The sequence below is a fragment of the Alligator sinensis genome, unplaced genomic scaffold (assembly GCF_000455745.1).
Source record: "Alligator sinensis unplaced genomic scaffold, ASM45574v1 scaffold223_1, whole genome shotgun sequence".
In the NCBI taxonomy this organism is placed as follows: Eukaryota; Metazoa; Chordata; order Crocodylia; family Alligatoridae; genus Alligator; species Alligator sinensis.
In genome coordinates this window covers 2,835,889-2,855,705 of record NW_005841936.1, presented here as the reverse complement: position 1 = coordinate 2,855,705, position 19,817 = coordinate 2,835,889, and the positions used below count along the sequence as shown (strand labels likewise).

The following is a 19,817-nucleotide window of genomic DNA, read 5'->3' as shown; positions in this document are numbered from 1 at the left end:
TGAGGGGCATCAGCAGGGCTGAAGGCTGTGGCTTGGGAGTGAGGGGTCATGACCTGTGTCCTGGTGAGAGAACAGGACAGGGGGAGCTCTGATTTTCCATGATAAAATACCCAAAATGTGCCATCAGGGGACTCTGTCAAAAGATTAATAAAGTCCAGATATCCTATATCTACTGCATTCCCTTTATCTACCCAGCTAGGTACTTTGTAAAAGAAAGAGATCAAATTGATTTGGCAAGATTTTTTCTTGAAAAATCCATGCTGACTGCCTGTGATCTGCCTTTCCTCCTCCAGATGCTAACAAATGGACTTCCTTATAATATGCTCCAATAACTTCCTAAATATTGATATCAGGCTGACTAGTCTGTAGTTCCCCAGGTCCTCCTTTTCACCTGTTCTTAAAGAAAAGTTCTCTAGTACCTTGACTGTCTCCCAAGATTTGGTAAATATTGTTGCCAAGGGCTCCTAGATTCCCTTTGCCAGGTCCTTCAAAACCCTGAGATACGTAGCATCGTTGACCTGAATTCAGTCAAACTGATCAAAAATTCTGACTGCCATGTGTAAAGACAAGGAAATGCTGAGGCCCTGAATAGTGGAGACCCTGCTGTGCTCACACTGTGCTGGCAAGGGTACACACATCTCAGCGTGCTCTGCAGGCTTCCCTAGTCTGCTTGGAAACAGACAGCAGCAGTACGAAGGACAGCCCTGCCTGGCTGACCCAGATTGCCTATAGTCAGCCTGCTGAGCAGCATGGTCCAATGAACAACACGCTGTCTCTTTGGGAGGAGGGAGGATACTGGGGGACTATGTTCTCATCTGAAAAAAATCATAGCAGGTATGAACATCTGTTATCCCAGAATAAACTCTCCTGGGAGTGACTTAACCCTGGCTGTTCCCAGGTTATTTTTCTCCTGAAGAAGCCATATTAAGCCTGAACATCTGTACACTCATGGCTTCTCCTCAGAGAGCAGCAACTCTCTCAGAAGAAACTAAACGTCTGTACAAGGTCTGGAGAGCAAATGTCTGTACAAGCTATGGCTTTTTCCAGAAGAAAATGTAGTCCTCCAGCATCCCCTCTCCTCCATTTCCCCCCAGGGAAACACTGAGTTCCTTCTTGGATTCTGCTGCTCTAACAGGGATCAAAAAATACCCCCTTCACAATCTCCACATTGTGCTGCAGGGAAATACAGGCTGACCATGGGCAGGTCTGGGTCAGCGAATCAGGGCTGCCCTATGCCCTGTTTCCATTAGTTGCCAGGCTAATGTGTGCGCACACACCCTTCCCCCTGTTCCCCGATGTTGCTTAGTGTCAGCACAGCAAGCCCTCCACTTTTCAGGGCCTCAGTGTCTGCATGTCTGTACACATGGTTTTGGCTAATCTCTTCTACCAATAGAACAAAACTGGGAGAATTCTCCCAGACTATTTGAATATGTGTACACAGCCCAAGGCAAGACAGATGTTAAGCAGCTCTACCTTCTTTTCATCTTCTGTTAAGAGCTTTACCTGGATATTTAACAGTGGACCCACTGCTTTCTTCACCTTTCTCTCTTGTCTAACATATTTAAAGAAACTCTTCTTGTTCTTAACTGTCTTTGCCCCAGGTGAAGCTCTTTGTTTACCTTTGCTTCTGATTTTGCCTGTACAAGTTCTTGCTATTTCCGGTTATGCTTCCCTGGTGCTCTGTAGTTTTCCTTTGTTTGTATACCTGATTTTTGCTTTTGAGGCCTCAAAGATCCTAGAGCAGTCACATTAGATTTTTGCATGTGCTTCCAACATACTAATATAACTTCTTGGGTTTCCAATACTATGCTTTTTAGAAGCTTCCAGCCCTCCTAAACCCTTTTATCCTTTTGTCTCTCCTCCCATGGTACCCTGTCTACTATCTTCTTGATTTGGTTGAAGCTGACTTATTTAAAATCCACTATCTTACCTTCTGCTGATTTCATACTTCCCCAGTCTCAGAATTGTGAATTCCATCGCATCACGCTCCCTTCCTCCCAAATGTCCCATCACCTTTACATCATCAACCAATTCTTCCCTACTGGCCAAGTAATATAGACCATTTTACCAAATGATCTATATTGTTTTATGCAATTATGCTGCCCTCTTTGTCAACTACCATTCTGCCATCTTTTGCATTATCCACAAATTTTCTGTGAAATGATTTGTAGTTACTTCCCAAATCAGTAAGAAGTTGAATGCCATCAGGCTATGTTCAAGACAATCCCCCTCCCAGAAACACTTCCATAATTATCCCACATCAATGACTATTTTTTGAGATCTCCAAGTTAACCAATTCTTAAACCATATGAAATGTATGCAGCTAGGTTTTTTTTAAATTAAAATTCAATGTAGTACTAAACATTTAACATGTTTAATATTCATGTTGGGGTTTTTGGGGGGTTTTTTTTATCAACCTAACGTTTAATCTTATTAAAAGGCTAAAATCAGGTCTCTTTGACAGAACTGATTTTCCATATAATGGTGTTAACTGGCATTAGTTCTATTCTGGCCTTTCATTCTTTATCATTTGAATCCCATGTCAGTTTTGCCATTATTTTGCCCAGGGCTTCAGTTACACTACCATCCTATAATTACTGGGGTCATCCTGCCTGCCCTTTTTCACTACCAGCACAACATCAGTACTTTTCTAGACTTTTGTAATTTCCCCACTATTCCAAGATTTATTAAAAATGAACATCAGCGGGCCAGATATGTCTTTAGAGACTTCTTTAAGACTCCTGAGTTCATATTACTTGGACTGTTGATTTAAAAGTGTTTTATCCAGAACAGATGTGTAACATCCTCCTTGCTTACTAACATTCACTAATAGACTGGAAAGTAGTCACGTGGAACATGGAAAGTAATCTTTCCAAATACAGAACAGAAATATGTAATTCACAATTCTACCTTTTCTGGATCAATAATGGTTGTATCATCTCCATCTAGAAATGGGCCTTTATAATTGCTTAGATTTCTTTTGTTCCTACCATTACTTAAGAACTTTTTCTTATTGTCTTTAGCTGTCCTGAGGGCCTTAGTATCTCATATCAATATTCTACATTTTGCAACTCTTAATTTATATCCGGTGTGGTTAATTTTTCTTTTTTTTCTGTGGTGTGTGTATGTGTGTAATTTTAATATGAAAAATATTCCACCCAACAGAAGATCATCCTCTTTTGGACCTCATTAGGATGGAAAAGATGAACTCATCACTGACTGGAAGTTGCTGGCTGCTTTGGGACAAGTAATTATGAATTCAAAATGGGCAAATGGAGGACAATCCCAAACATCCAAAGTACACATCTACTTAATAATTCACACACACACTTTTTTAACTGTTGTCTTCACTTTGCTATTGAATCACTCTGGGCTTTTAGCCAGAAGTGTTCCTCTTGACTGGGGAATCAGACACATCCCCTTGGCAGGGGAATTATGGCTGACTGGCCATCTAGCATACTCTTCATAAAAAGCTCCCAATTTTCAGTCGCATGTTTTGGCTAAATTTTTGTCTCCAATAATGTTATTCTTAATTTTACTCAATTCAGGAAGTAAACCTTTTCTGAAGCATCAAGTATATACATAGTCTGGACGGCTGGGACTGTCCTCTGTTTACCCATAATGAATTCATAACAATTTGTCCCAAGGCAGCCAACAGCCTCCAGTCAGTAATTAATTCACCCTTTCCATCCTAATGAGGTCCAAAAGAGACTGATCTTTTGTTGGGTGCAAAATTCCTTCATATTAAAAATCATCACCTATGCTTTTTGAAAACTCCAGTGATGATTTATTACTAAATCCAGCCTGTCTCCATACTGACAAATCCCATGGCATCAATTTTTCCTTCTTTACATTGTAGGGAGATGCCCACCTTTCTATACCAGACTTCCACCAGTATCTTCTCCTCTGCTATATTACAAAAAACATTAAAACATATATGTTCAAGATCTTGCAGACTGAAGATATCAATATGCATGTCTACACATACATTTTAATGCCCAGGAGCCTATTTTACTGTGCATTAGAACATCACATCAAAAACCATGCTAATATACTAATGTGCAGTAAAATTAGGCTACTGCCCATTAAGCATCACTAAAAAAACATGTGCTTTCTCTACTATGCATTAGGGCAGCCTAGTGCACATTCAATTAGTACCTCACATTAGAGGGCACCTATACAGGAGTGTGGAGGCTGCTCTCACACACTGGAATTCCAATGTATTGGAGCAGGCTCAATTGAGTCTGCTGGACTGTGGCAATTACCATGATGCTGTGTGTCATGTATCAGCATCCATACTCTTAAAAATGGTGACAGGTGCTTGAAATAAAGCTTGTAGAATGAGCTTTAGTTCAAGTAGCCCCACCACCATGTTTAAGCGTGGGAACACTGATACATGTGACACTGCGGTGCTTTAATAAGAGTGGCACTTGGAGCCACTCTAATCAAAGCACACCACCCCTCACCTTGGAGTATGTGTAAAAGTGCCCAGAGGAACTAAATTTAATGTGCAGTAGCAAAAGTGCATTAATGAACATGTAGACGCACCTGCTAATTCTAAAACAAAGAATGGTGCATTTAATATAGACTAGCAGCATATAGCAAGTACTTTCATTCGCTCTAGCTTTCCTGAACAGGCTATAACCTGAGACTTTAATATTCCAATCATGCAAATATTCCTCCAGGTTTCAGTAATGCCAATTGTATCAATTTTTTACCCTCATCACTGAGAATCTTGCCTAGTACCCAGACTCCTAGCACTGGTGTAGTGCAACAGAAAAATCCTTTTTGTATTCCTTGGCACATCAGTTGAATTTGTTTGTAGCATGCTGAGCTTGAGTTCATACCACATTTGCCTCTTTAGCCCTTTCATTGATAGCATAATGTTCTCCTGGCTGCTCCAACAAGCCTCCAACAGAGACAATTAGTCCTTCCATATGTGAAATGCACATGGCCCAATATCCTTCCCCAAGAAAAGATTTCAGCTTTAGAATGGTTTTGCAGCCAGTGGTTCAACTCTGGTACTTTTTACTGCTCTTGAAAATGGAAAGATCTTAGAGAAAACTGCTTGGATTTTTCTCTTCTTTAACTCTCTTCCAAGATGCTGGTAACACTTTAGAACCTATGTCATTCCACCTAATGCTATGTCATTGCCTCCAGCACATATCACTTCCACTAGACATTTGCCAGGCAACTTAATAACCTTGACTTGTTTTGCAACTAGATCTCATATTTTTGCTTCAGGGAGACAATCCCCACTCCTATTGTCCTAAGTCCTTGGTTGATTTGTCTGAGCATTCTTCTGAACAGCAAGTCACCTATTACAGTTGCTTGCCTTCTTAGGACACCTGAAGAACTTCTGTTGGTAGCTGTTCATTTCATAACTCAGGGACAATCACATCAGGTAGGTACCCCATAGCTTTCTATTCTGTTGTGTTCCTCCAGAGACAGGTTCCTTAGTAGTTTAATCAGTAAGTGTAGGATAGTGATTCAGTATTTTACTACTGATGTGTTTTCCACATGAACAACAGTTTCCAAATATAGTTGCCCAAGAAGTTCTTGGAAGCACTGAAATGTGTACCTTCAGACCACAAATCTTCTCCTCCAATAAGTTTATCAGCATGCATTTCATATATCAGAAATCATTTTTGTCCTCCAGCAAAAGGAAAACATAGCACATACAAAGAATTTTACAGAATGTGTTCCCTGTTGTACAGCTTTATATAAGTGGAAAGAACGACACTCCCTCCCCCAAGTATTGTCCAAAATTCTCCCATTACCTACACTGGTTTGCCCATGCAAGAGGTCATATGGAAACTGATTGGTATGTCATGCTGCTTAGTTCCCCCCTCATGCAGACAAGGAATAATATATAGACTTCAACACACTGGGTCCAATCAAAGAGCTAAGAGTTCTACACAAAGACTAACAATCTACTAGCAAACAGGCTGAAGCATACACCTACCAAGCACAAGACACACAGCTACACCTTTTGAAAAGTCTGTTAGCTACTCCTGTTTACCTGCTCTTTGTGTAATAAAGGTTCTGTTAGAATCCCTAAATCTAATGAATAGAAGCCTACACTTTTAGGATTTGCTAATACTTGTGCATCCATTGGACAAATCATACTCAATGCAAAAACAAAAATCAGATCTGAAAAAATGGTGATGACAATTAGTTTATATCTATAATATATTTCATATAATTTCTTACAGAATATTTATGGAATATTTAACAACAAGCACTGAAGCAGTTGTATTTTTAATGTTAAAATATTTTTTTTAAAGCAAAAGATTATTTAGAAAGACAGGAAGATGTTTATTGTGTCCCTTTAAATATGTAACAGGTATGTTTTAGGTTGATTTAGTGAAAGGGCTAAATTTAAACATGGGTCATAAAGGTAGCTACCCAAAGCACTGTCAGGGGTTCAACTGAAGATAAGGGGAAAAGTTACACATAAGCTAGCATAAGTCATCAGAAACTGGTTCAAATCTGTAACAGAAGAGAAGTTCAGTGCACATAAACCACTTTCAAAATGGCCAACACCGGTTTAAGATAAACCTGGATGGATGCAGTATCAGACTTCACTGATTTAGTTTAAATTAGCTTATTGAACTTCTGTCCCAGATCCCCTCCAGATTCAAGTTAATTCACAGTCTCCCAGCATTCCAGGATGCTTTGCACCTCCCCTGCAACCTCCACCTTGCAGAGTTGGTGGGCTAGACTTGGCCTAAGCTGTCTGCTCTAGCACCCCAGCTCAGCTTCTGGCCTGAGCCACTACAGGCATGTGGCTACATTTCCAGAATTAAAAGTGAATGCCTATTCACTTGCTTATTGGTTCAATCTATACAGTTTAGATTAACCTGCAAAGATTGAATCGATTCAGCCTTGGGATTTTTGACTGTCTGTACTTATCTCACTGTGCAAAAAGTTCTGCTAATCAGGATAATCCATTATTCCTTGGAGGCTTTGTAGCAGTCTAGGCCCACTCTTCTGGATGTCCCTGTGAACTTGACTCTCCTACAATGTAATTCAGGAAGTGTGGCTACTACTGAGATCCCTTTCTCTGCAAGAGGACAATTCTTCTAACTCCCAGTTCTTCTCCTAATACTCTGACCTTGATTTGTATGAATTGAGGGATCAGTGAAGTTGCTTAAGTGCCACTCTGGAGAGCAAACCTGGCCAAAGCTGGCATGGGTGTGAGTGGGACAGTCAGTGAAGGAAGCCAATGAGGCAAACAGGAAGAGGTATGCCTGTAGAGGTGACTGTAAGAAACCCGGGGTAACAACAGTTTCCAGTAGGTCATGAATACCAACAATGATGGTGGGGTAGTAGCCAGCAATGAGGGTGGGGTGGGAGTTCTGGTCAAGAAATCTATGAAGAAGTAGTCTCTTGGCCATTGATATCTGCATGGTGATAACAGTACTAAACACCCAAGTTCCCAAAGGGATAGTGCCTTGCAGACTGTGTCCCTCTGCCCCCCTCCCCAGTGGCTCCTGTTCCAGTTTTCCAGAAAGCTACCTTCCTGATGCCAACTTTACTTAATGTTCCCTGTTCTTCTGCTTTGCAGCCTCAGTGCTTACATGAGCACTGAGGTTGCAATCAGGAGCCCTCTCTAGGCTCCTGATTTTGAAGAGATGCCAAGGATCCATGAAGAAAATTAGTTACTGATCTGATACTTGACAAGAACAAAGGAACACACTAAAATCATGCCTCTTTTCTCATCTTAGGTGAGAGGTAATTAGAAAGAAGTGTCATTAACTGACCAAGGATTCCAACACAGGTATTTCCATAGGCTTAGTGGATGAATGTTATTTAAAAACAAAACTTTGTAAAACAGATGAAGCTGAGGGTAGTTGGTAATGAAGTGGTAGTTGGTGTGGATGAAATATGATCAGTTGGTAGTTGGTGTGGATGAAATATAATCAGTTGGTAGTTGGTGTGGATGAAATATAACCACATGGATTTCACCAAAAGCACCAAGAACATCTAGCTCCAGCCCTGCCATTGAAGTATCAAGAAAAAAATTCCTTGTTCAGTTTTAGGGCTCAGGAACTCTGAAATTTTTTACAACTGTCATAGGATAACAAACTAATCAATCAAGGTGTTAGGGTAAGCAAAGGGTAGAGCTGGGGAAGCACTGCTGGATAGGTTTGTTTTTGTCTACTGAATGTAAGTGATACCATTAGACAACCCAGAAAGATGATGCCATGCGTGACATGAAAGTAGGTGAATATCTATTATAAAAAATAAGCATCCTACATAGCTTAGTGTTTACAGCTTAAGTTATAATGGGTTTGTGGTTTGTATATGTTAAATAGCAGGTTGCTACTTAACCTGACCCCCGCTGTTACCTTGCAGCACAGAGAACAGCTGAATGTGCAGCTGAATGTGCAGTAGGTGGTACCACAGATGTGCCTGTGGCACCACATACTGCAGAGTCTCACTATCTGGATGTGGCCTTAGAGATCAACTAATGTTGACACAAAATTCTTAAGACTAGATGACAGAAGGAGGAAGACCTGTGCCACAACAAAATAAATTCCAAAATACTTCTAAACTTTTTGGCACCTGAGAGGGTTTGGCACCTGTAAAGATATTCAAACAAGGATGAATAAGGGATAGTTCATCTGTCATATCCAGACAGCAGCTCTGTTAATGATTTCATTGATTGGCAGTAGAGTACAGTCTATAACGCTTCAATTGATAGTCAGTGGCGCTCAACCTTTTGGTCCTGCAGGTCAGATAAATGGTGTGCAGTCAGTACATGGGCCACATCAGGCCCCATGCACCAGGATTATGCACCACGCTGCCTCTGCCCAGCCCTTACATGCTAGAAACAAGCCACATGCACCATGACTAGGCCCGGTGGTCCTGCGCCATTCCCGCCCAGCTCCACATACCAGCTTTGGGCTCGGGGTCCCCATGTAACCTTCGCTGGCCCCCACGCACCGGGATCAGGTGCCACACTGCCCCATCTAACATGCAGGGCCATGCTATCCAGCAAGCTGGACTCCCCATGGGTCTGAAAATTTAGCAGCAGAGGAGCAGTGCCACTGCTCCCTTGCTGCCAAATTTTTGGATCTGTGGGGAGTCTGAATGATACAACACTGTGGGCTGGATCTGGCTTGTGGGCTCAAAGTATTAGCACCCCTGGATTAGTCAATGAGATTTATTAGGGGCATTATAATGGAAAGGAAGTCTTCAAAAGCTACTTTTCAAGGTTCCCATTTTGTCTATCATCTTTAATCTTACCTAATATTAATGAAAAAGTCCATTTTTAATCTAATACAAGTCCATATGCTGTGAGTCATGGTATTCTATTTAATAATATATTTATGTTTTGCTATTATAGGGTGCATCTGCAAGTTCATTAATGCAATTTTGCTACTGCTCATTAAATTTAGTACCTGTAATGTGAGGGCCCTTTAACATGTGCTCCAGGGGTGGGCAGCAGGTGGTGCTTTAATTAGAGCAGCTCTGAGTGCTGCTCTAATTAAAGTGCCACAGTATCTCATGTATCAGCGTCTCTGTGCTTCAAATGGTGGCGGGGGCACTTGAACTAAAGTTTGTCGAACAAGTTTTAGTTCAAGTGCCCCCACTGCTATTTTGAAGTGCAAGGACACTGATGCACAAGACGTAGGAGGCTGCTGGAGCGCGGTAATTACCACGCTCCAGCAGACTCCATTAATCAAGTCTGCTCTAACATGCTGTAATTACAGTGCATGGGAGTAGCCTCCATGCTCGTACACAGGAACCCTCAGGTACTAAATAAACATGCATTAGGCTGCCCTAATGCACAATAGTGAAAGTGCATGCTTTTTTAGTGATACTTAAGTGTGCAGTAGCCTAATTTTACTGTGCATTAGCATATCAGCATGGTTTTTGACATGACACTCTAATGAGCAGTAAAATAGGCTACTGCACATTAAAGCACACGTGTAGACATGCCCATTGTGTATCTAACACTAAGGAACAAAACAATTCACAAAAGATGGGTGCTATTTCTAGTTCAACACAAATACTAAGAAGTGACTTCACTAAGAGTGCATGATCAGCTTCTGGCACAGATGGAAATGGAACCCAGATCTCTAGATTTCACAGACTTGATCTAAGCAGAAGCAACACTTTGAACAGTAATATAGAAGGCAAAATTTCATCAAGAATCTTAGTCAAATTTTGACATACTATGTTAGTTTGCTCAACTAAGAACACCATCTATAAAGATGTAAGACAATTTGAAAGGCATCTAACAATTCTGCAGCTTCCTTAGAACCAAAGAATGATATGTTAGGTCTTCAAAGTTAATTCACTAAGGAAGAGGTCACATCTAAATCCCATCTAAACTCAAGTAGTTAACAACATGAATAATATTAAGGAAGAACGTTATTACAGTTGACATGACTGATACTCAGTTTGATCTGAAGATTAAACTCAGGAGAGCGGCATCTAGCATCCTTACCAGCTTAGGTATCAAATCATTACTTTATTTGGGCTGTTACATGGCTCTGAGACTATCTTCATTGTGGGTTTTGTTTTTGGTAGGAAAAGACTGAATAATGCAGCAAGTCATTAGTTTAAGCTTTCTTTTTTTATGAAAAATTTTAGTTACATGTGGGATCTTCATGATGAAATGGTTTAAACCCCAGTTTTAAGCAGATGGATGTATTAAAATGAGATGAGCATTAAAGAAAGAATATCTTTTGCTTTTATTTTCATTTCTTGGGCTTTCTCTATAAACTTAGCACCCTTGGGCTCAATTTTGCTCCTTTTGTCTTTGCCACCAAACAATACAAATTATATATTACCCTAGACCAGGGGTGTCAAACTTACCCCTCCTTGTGGGGGTAAGTTGCAGACTGGATATGGATGTAGCAGTAGCCTTGGTGTGGTGCGGGGCAGCAGAGTGAGTAGCAGTGGGGATACACGTCACCAACAGGCTCATGCCTGGGAATTCAGCACAGACTCCACCCCCAAATTCCTGACCCCTCTAGAAACACTGCAGTTCAGAAAACAGCTCCACAGGCCAGATTTGGCCCATGGGTTGTTCTAGGCAGCACATCTTCTTTACTTAAAGCAAACTTAATTGTCACCAGATAAGGTAGTTGCAGGATTATACTCTGTTTTGAGACACCCAGGTCAAAATAAATTTCATGTAGAAACCCTGTATTGTGTGTATATTAGAAGACTTGCACACCTATAGAGCCAACAAGAACAGCATATTATATATGCTTTGGTGGCATACTTTTGAAAATCTAGCTCTTACTGTTTGTTACACAAACTATTGTTTTGACATTACTTTGTTGCTTTATATGCCAAATACTTGGATGGCCTGAATTACTGGGAGAGGCAGCAGGTAACCTCAATGAGTTGCATGTACTACTGAGTGGCATATACAGATTACTCTAAAAAGACAGGACTTTTTAAAATCTGTTTAGAATTTTGGAAGAGTCAAAGTTCTTATATTTTCAGTAGCCAAAAAAAGTTGTGTCAAGCAATAAGGCTCAACATAAAAAACAGCTTTCTTTCTTTTTTTTTTTTTTGCTCTTTCCTGATCAGTAAAATCATTGTGCGCATGCAGGATTTAGAGTACAGTGCATGCTCTAATGCATTTTTGAAGTCATAGTTTCAACAAAAAATAGAAATGGTTATTGAACAGTTGGAGAAAAGCTCTGATGTGGATAGGAAGAACTGTCCATCAAGCATCATAAACTGAAATGGTTTTGAAAAGATGTATTTTAATAAAGAAATTAAGTTTCTGCAACAAACTGTTTTAAAGTCTTGTCTTAGCATTAAAAAAAAAAGCACAAGCATGTGCTTGAAGAGGGACAGACTTACTGTATCATGTTGCCTGTTATCTTTCCCTGATATGATCAAGAAGTAGTTCCAAGCCAATAGCGACAACAAAGCCAGTGGTATCACGTAGATCTCAAAGTTCCAAACCACAAAAAGAAAAAGCTAGAAGACGAGAGAGAAAGAAATGATTCAATTCTGCATTATGCTAAATAAGCTTTCATGCACAGTCAAGAACAGTACATTTAAAGATTTTAAACAAAAAAAATCTCTCTCTAAATAGGCAACAAGAACACTTGGTTAAGCACTTTAGTGACTGTGAAACTTAGCTCTGTAAACCAACTATTACACAGCTGCTTTGTACCTTAATTTGTGGGAAAGAAAAATTGATATTCAATTGCCCAAGAGGGAATTTTAATTGTCCTTCTCCAGTTAAGTCATTGATAGGATGGGAAAAATAATGCAGAAATGGCACAAAAATAAAACTGCCACACAATCAGGAAAAGCTTGGGTTATTTCTCTTAATGAGAAAGAGTGAACTGCTATTTACAACAAGGGACTTTATTCTCACTGGTGTAATAATATCATATACTTAAACAGATGATGCAAATATTAAAACAGCAAATTTGAAAGCTGTTACACTTCTGAAACATGAACTAAAGCATTGGACTAAAGTCATGACGAAAAGGAGAAAAAATAACTAAAAAGTGTAGAAAATTTAAATAAAACTGTGATAGTATGGCAGTACTGTTAATGGCTTACATATAATATGGGTTCAAGCTTCCCCATCTTTCCTGTACCTAGTAAATTTCATAAAGGTGCAACATACCAGAACTATAATAAATCCAACGCGAAACAAGACTGAAAATTAAAAAATACATAAATGTTTCATCTCACCCCTCCTTATCATCTAAAGACAAAAAATTGGTTTGAACAAGGACTGAAAAAGGATTTTAATAATCTTCTGACTTGAAGATTTGTGTTTAACAGAACCAAAACACACAAACCTATCATACTAGACTAGTGCAAATACTAACTAGAAATCTACATTTTAAATAATTCACAGCATCATATGACTTAATTTGCCTTCTCCCTTCACACCACTGAATGTTCTGTGTATGTATGTTTTCCTAGAATACAGGTATCAACGTGATTTTTTTAAACCAAACAGGGTCGAGAGAGATAAGATGCTTACACAGGCTATTGGCACTTCCGATATTTAATGTTGTATTTGACCAAAATGTTTCTTGTTCAGTTTGCTTTGTTTAAAAGGAGATTTGTTGGAATTAACGTTGAACATAAATACAAGGATTAATAGAATTTATAGACAGGTAAAAGAGAAGACTTCTAGAGATTTACTAACGTGTATTTTGAGAGGGATATTTACAGGAATGTAATTTGACAAGATTGACATAAGTCACTTAAAACAGGACTCTACAGTTCAAAAAAAACCCCACACTCTATTTCACCCAAGAAGACCCGAGTGAATTGACAGGCTTTGAAGGGCAGTCTCAAAGTAAATGAACAAACGGATAAGGAAAGCATCTTCATAGATTGGCCATTGAAGACTGCCTCTGAATGCAGTCTGCCCACTTCCACCTCAATTTTAATTCTGGAAGAAGTAATCATACAAGTCAGAATCAAAAACACATAAGGCTTCACAGAATAAAAACAACATCCTGAAATCCACCTGGAAACAAACTGGTGACCAGTGTACAATCATTATATTTAAATCCACCTAACCATAGTTAGTTTGATCCAAATTCCTACCTGTACAGGCATTTGGGTGTGGGGATTTAAACTGCCCATTCCGCATACAGAACAGCATCAAATGCACAGGAGTCCTACATTCTGAATCAGCTGAAATATGCAGATGAAAGATGATTTTCAAGGGCAGTCCCAAACAGATTGTAATAACTGACTTTGGAGGTTAGAATGATGTGGCGAGCTATGGTGAAGTCCACACCTGAGGGGAATGATAAACGCCAATAAAAGAAAACACTACTGATTATCCTAGAACCTCTGGGCATGTACAGCTATTCACCATGGCTGGTCAACATTCACATGGCTTACTTTTATCTTGCATGAGCATAGACTGGGAGCTGTGTGTAGGCATTTGCTGCTACTGGGAGACACACAGAGAAATTGGTATAAGTCGCTTGGGGTGAGAGCTGAGGCAGGCAGGAAATACTAGAAGAGGGGCTAACACATCCATGGGGGGGAGGCTGGCAGATCTATGGGGGAGTGTGACAGGACTGCCTCTTCTGGAGTTCGCCTATCGGTGACCCCACCCTCCTGTGATGGGCCAACCTCCTGCCTTCTCTCCTGCCATGCCTTGATCTTAATTAATTAATGGATGTTAATTAGCAGGAAGCTGACCATTTATTGCCCCGGTGCCAGGGGATGCTATCTGCGGCTCCTTTTCCTCCCCTACACCACAGCCCAAGCCTCGCGGATGATACTGATGTGGTTTGATCTGGGTCTCGTTACAATTTGGCCCTCCCCTTGTCCTCCCTGGGCTTTCCACAGCGCTGTCTTGCTCTGTCTCACTGCCCCCCTCTCTGGGACTTCTCGCTGCTCCCTCTATGGGGCTGGGGTTCCCACGCTGCTGCAGGTCCCCTATGAGGCCTCCTCCATCCCCTATTAGCCTCACCCAAACCGCCAGTACAACAGCAAACACAAAACACAAGCCCCTGGGCTATAACAAAAATCCAAGCCACCTGGCTAAAACATCATTTGGCTAAACATCCTTCAATCCCTACTGGGGGATACTCTGCCCCTTAACAGCATAAGGAGCTGGTCGAGCAGTCAGGCCCCTCCCCTTCACTTGTCTGGCAGAGCTCCCTTCCCCCTTGGCTGCCAGCAGGGAAAACTGCCCTCCTGGCCTCAGGCCTGGGATTTATGTGGGAGCCAGGCCCTGCCCCTTCCGGTCAGCTGACCAGGTGCAGGTGCAGCCAATTCCCTCCTTAACCAGTTGTCCCAGCAACTGGCACCTGGGTTCCTGCGTCTGCTCTGAGAGTAGCAGGCACCTTAGTGTCCTGCTACAGGGAGCTATCCATCCAGAGTTGGGAGGTTAGAGGGTAAAAATAGCCCAGTTATGTTTGCGGCAAGTGCAATTGACTGGGTTAACCTGTTCACAGTCTAAATTAACCCGTTCCCAATCTAAATTAGGTAACATATCAAGTGAACTAATTGAGATCAGGCCTGCCATTTTGGGGGCAATTTAAATCCCAACACCCAAATGCATACACAGGTAGGAATTTGGATCAAACTAACTATGGTTAAGTGGATTTAAATATAATGATTGTACATATCCTCTGATTCTAAGGAGAAAAAATGGCTCTGAGGTTTTGAACCCAGGAATAAAGAAGACAGGTTCAAAACAAAATGCTGGAGCAAATGTCACCATGGCAGCTACACCCAAACAAGTAGGTGGTGCATTTGAAAGTGTGAGAAACAAGCAAGCTGTGCTTTGAAGGGCAGGCATTTGAAAGCATAAGAAAATTGCCTCAATTTGTCCAGGTATAAAATTTGCCACTGCTGAAGCAAGGCTACATCACTTTCAGGGATTCTGTCATGTGTTTCCTGCTTTTTTTTTAAATTGGGAAAGCTTGACTTGCCACAGGTTATCCCATTCATGTGTCTGTGGCCTCAGGCTGCAAACCTCATTAACAATACAGACATACTCCTTGACTAGAAAGAGTCAATATTATACCTGCCATCTCCTTTAGATAATTCCTCTGACCAACCAGTATTATTTCCATCTAGCCTGGGCTGAACTTCAACTGATTTCTCTTTTAAGCACCTGTCTCAGTCAGGCACTAGGAAAGCAGGGATGCTATATTTGCAATGAAAATGAACTGTATATCTATGTGAAATCTGTATAGTGTTGGCAATGCAGCTCATACTGCTTCTCTATTCTTCCCAGCAGACAAATACATGTTAAATAAAAGATATCACTAACTAGAAATTTCCAGTAGTAGACAGTACCTTCAGAATATCTCAGCAATCCCCAAAATTATGTGCAGAAGGGGGAGAAAATGCAAGGAAACTGGTCAGCTGCCAGACACAAAGGATCTTACAACTATTTAAGCAAGAAAAAGCTCTGCTTTTTTGGGGGGGGGGGCAGGGGGAGGGGGTTGCTTGGGGCAGGGGTTTGGAGGGCTTTTTTGCTTTAGCTTCACTGCATTCCAGAAAGGGGAAAGGAATATGATATAATAATTCATAAACATTAATATATTAAAAAAAAGACCAGGGAGTGGAAGGAAGAACGATGAAAAAATCAAAATCAGGGAACTGTCGATGCCTATAAAATATCCAATAGAACACAAACTGTATCTGGAATGATGGTATGGGAAGGGCAGCATAGAAATAGATTAAATAAATAAATATTTATAAAAAAAACAGTGGGTGTACTTAGGCTAAAAAAAAAAAAGAAGAAAGGATTTTCCCTGCCCCCCCCCCCCCCCCCCCCAACTACTGAAACAACCAACTTCTTTAAAGGAAAGAATGTGAGTCCCAAAGGTTACAGTTTAATATAGCTGCCATTCCTACACTGAATGCTACAAGGAAGGATTTTTTTTCTCTTTTCCCTCTTGAGACAAGGATTTTAAAAGTCACAGGCACGAACTGGCCATTTACAACATCATATCAGTTGCTACTCTCAGTGAGACACACATACATTAAATGATCATTCAGAGAGACACATGACACTATCCCTGGTGTACAACACTTCAAAAAATAATTTAAGTTGGAATATTGAATATCCTATTCTTTTGCAAACTACAGTATATTTTAAAAAGAAATCTCATCCAAAATGATTAACACTTCCTACTGTTCAGGAAAAAAAAGCCTGCCCTTTCAAACTAGCAGCTGTGGATCATTAGCTTTCCAGTGATGAGATGTGTTTGATGAGTATTTTTCTTTCTAATTAAGAGATGAGATTCTCTATTTGACTCTCTCTTCAGGCAGAAGTGAAGAGAAAGATTTCTGTCTATGTGGAAAGGCCATATTCTACAGAACAATTATTTCAGATTTCTTTTTATCTTCCCCATTCCCAATTTCATTTCATTTTTAACAGAACCCGCATTTGTACCCAAAGCTTTAACAGCATTTAACCCATTTGTCACCTAAGCCTAACCCCTCTATGCTGTTGCTCCTATTTGGATTATATTTAAATATTTTAGACATTTTCCACTAGGAAAAGACAACATGAGAAAAAAAGATAGGACCCCACTATCATTGAACATACTAGATGCTATGATCCAAATTTTCAATCACAGCTTATAATAACACCACAACTCAAGAGGGCAGGTACAACAATAGTTGGAAGTAAAGATTTTCTGATAAACTAAGATTTCATCAGGAAAGGCTTGATGTTTCAAAACCAAAATACAGTATTGCCAACTCTCATGATTTTTGACGTTGTTTTTAAAGTCTACGCTTTGGGAATGTGGAAAGTGCAGCTCTTTCTTTTATCTAGATATATACATATAAATATAGATAAAAGAAAGAGCTAAGTTTTCCATATTCCTGAAGCATAGCCTTTAAGAAAAACACCCCAAAATGATGAGAGTTGGCAACAATGAAAATAGTTCCTGGAAATGTCTTGGATCAAACCTCAAATGAACGCCAGGAACTTGCCAAGTTACCTCCCACCAAATAGAGGAGCCAGGGTTCACACAGCAGCCTTGCCATTCAGGCTGCCTTGGAGACAAGGACCAAAGGTGTTCTAGAGATTGCAGGTTTTTCACCAGGGGGGAAGATGTATGGAAGTTCTAGATTAAAAGTTCGAGTTCTTTTTCAGGGATCCTAAGGCTTCTTCATATCCTGTCATAGAGTCTAGGGGCTCTCAACCTCCATACTGTGGAGTTAATAGCCTGAGATCCCCAAATGCTAATCTCCAAAGATCCCAGTCTAGCTGTGTGTGACTCACTTGCTCTGGATGTCTAGAAGCCCTAGGAACCATTGTACCCTGAGAACTATAACTGAACCAGTGAACCAGGAGCTCACATCTCCCAGATCAGTTTAATCAAATCTGTTTGAAAACTTCTACCTACCTTTTCCTTCTGTAAGATTTTTTTAAAATTACTGTTCAATCCCAGAAAGAATTTTTTTTTCTTAAATTGGACTTTCCTGCAAAACGTAAACTCTGACTAAGTCCACTTTGCTCTCTCCAGTCCTGGGTTAGCTTCGTTAGTCTGTTTGTCCACCATAATTACATTAAACGCTAACTTTGAAGCACAGCCATGCAACCTTCACTAATACATGTAATTTTTGCTCAAACTAATTATTTCATTCATTTAAATGGTATTTTGCACACATGTAAAAGGTTGCAGCACTGGGGAACTTCTCCAGCTCATTTATGGAATGTGTAACACAATCAGAAAGGCAGCTATATGCATGATTCCAAATACTGTGCTTTAATCACAAGACTCTGGTTTTTTCAGGTTTTTTCTTTTGGATATTTTTCCAGAAGAATCCAAAGAATGAAAGAAAGTCTATGTAAATGTACTGTGAGGGTCTTCTATCACATGCTATAGAATTCAAGGCTTTAAATGAAGCAACATGCTCCCTGCACCATAAAGCACTACAAGAATTATTTCAATTGAACTTGAAATCACCTACTTACCTATTCAACATATTCTGTCACCTACTCAGTTCTATTTTTAAAAAAGGAATGAAAATGCTACCTTTGGTGTTTGAATCCCATCTCATCCCAAAAAAAGTTTCTGTTTTCTAAAATCACTTCCTTCAGCTCCACTGGATTCCAAAACAAATTGCCAGTGTAAATATTAACATTGTATTTTTTGGTCACAGAATACAGTGCATTTGTTCAGAAAGGCCTGGAGAAAATGAGCCTCATAAGCGAATGATACAGTCTTCCTAAAAGTTTTTCAGATACCTGAGCATGAGGGATAGGTGAACTTCAAAAGATCTGAATCTTAAACTATCCAGATCTAGAGTATGCAAAAGTCAAACAGAGAACACGACATGGTATTTACAGTAGTAGAGTCAGGGGAAATAAGTGCCATTCTTGATCGTGTCACTCTGGCAGAGTCACAGTTAGGTGACAAATGGGTGAGTGACTTAACCTCCTCTGCCATTTCAAAATGTCTTCTTGGGGCCCATATTTTGATGACCCATAAGCACAACTATTAACTAGTATTAACATGTAAAGGAATAAATTGTGCTGTGAGATTTGCTGCATTTCCAGTCTCTGATATTCTGGCAGTGTACTGGAATGGTCCGTCTCACTGCAATTTGGAGGGTCCCCGCAGCCTGCCCCCCTTCCTCCCACCTAGAACCAGGAAATCAAGATGTTTCCAAGAAAAAATAAACAACAAAAATGTGTCAGATCTTCTTTAGGTTCAAGCAACAGTTAGTTTTGTCAAGCTGAATCTGAAGTTAGATATAACAAAATAAAATTAGTTGTCATTTTAATCCTGGCTCTGGTGAACCACTTGACATTAAAATTCTGTTGCACTTCTAGTTTGGCTATGGTATATACAGATAAACAGTCAACATCAAAAGTTCCCATTTCTTAAATAGGTAGGGTAGTTCAAGTCTTGGTTTTCACATGTTTCATTCCAGCTATTAAAGAAGCAAGTATGACAAGATGAGACTCATCTGATATGTTTTAGCCCACCTCAATCTCTCTTGAAATATCTCTGTAGTTAAATGGACTTATTTCACCTGAACAACCTCAAAGATGATGCCGTCATCTAATCATACCATAATGTAGGCTACCTGTGCCTTGACAGGGTTGTTAGCACCCACAAAACCTTCTAGCTATGGGCTGGAAAGTTTTTTTTATTTAAATGTATATTTTTTTTCTTTCTCCACTTACAACTTGTACTGACATTCCACATCATTTTATAGAAGTCAAAGATGAAAGTGCTGTGACTTTGCTTTGAGTATACTGACAATTCCAAAAAAGTGAACCTCAGAGCCTGTGAATACAAGCATCCCTTTAACAGCACATGAATTACTGATGTAAAATTCATGCCAATGACTTTCATATA

At 40.1% G+C, this 19,817-nt stretch overlaps 1 protein-coding gene across 1 annotated transcript in view; it reads right to left on the bottom strand.

The window, feature by feature from the left end:
- Nucleotides 1-19,817, bottom strand: part of MCTP1 (multiple C2 and transmembrane domain containing 1) — a 365,001-nt gene that overhangs the window by 74,330 nt on the left and 270,854 nt on the right. Inside the window, exon 16 of the mRNA XM_025199103.1 lies at nt 11,839-11,958. Within this exon, the coding sequence (XP_025054888.1) occupies nt 11,839-11,958 (120 nt within the window). The remainder of the gene's footprint in view (nt 1-11,838; nt 11,959-19,817) is intronic.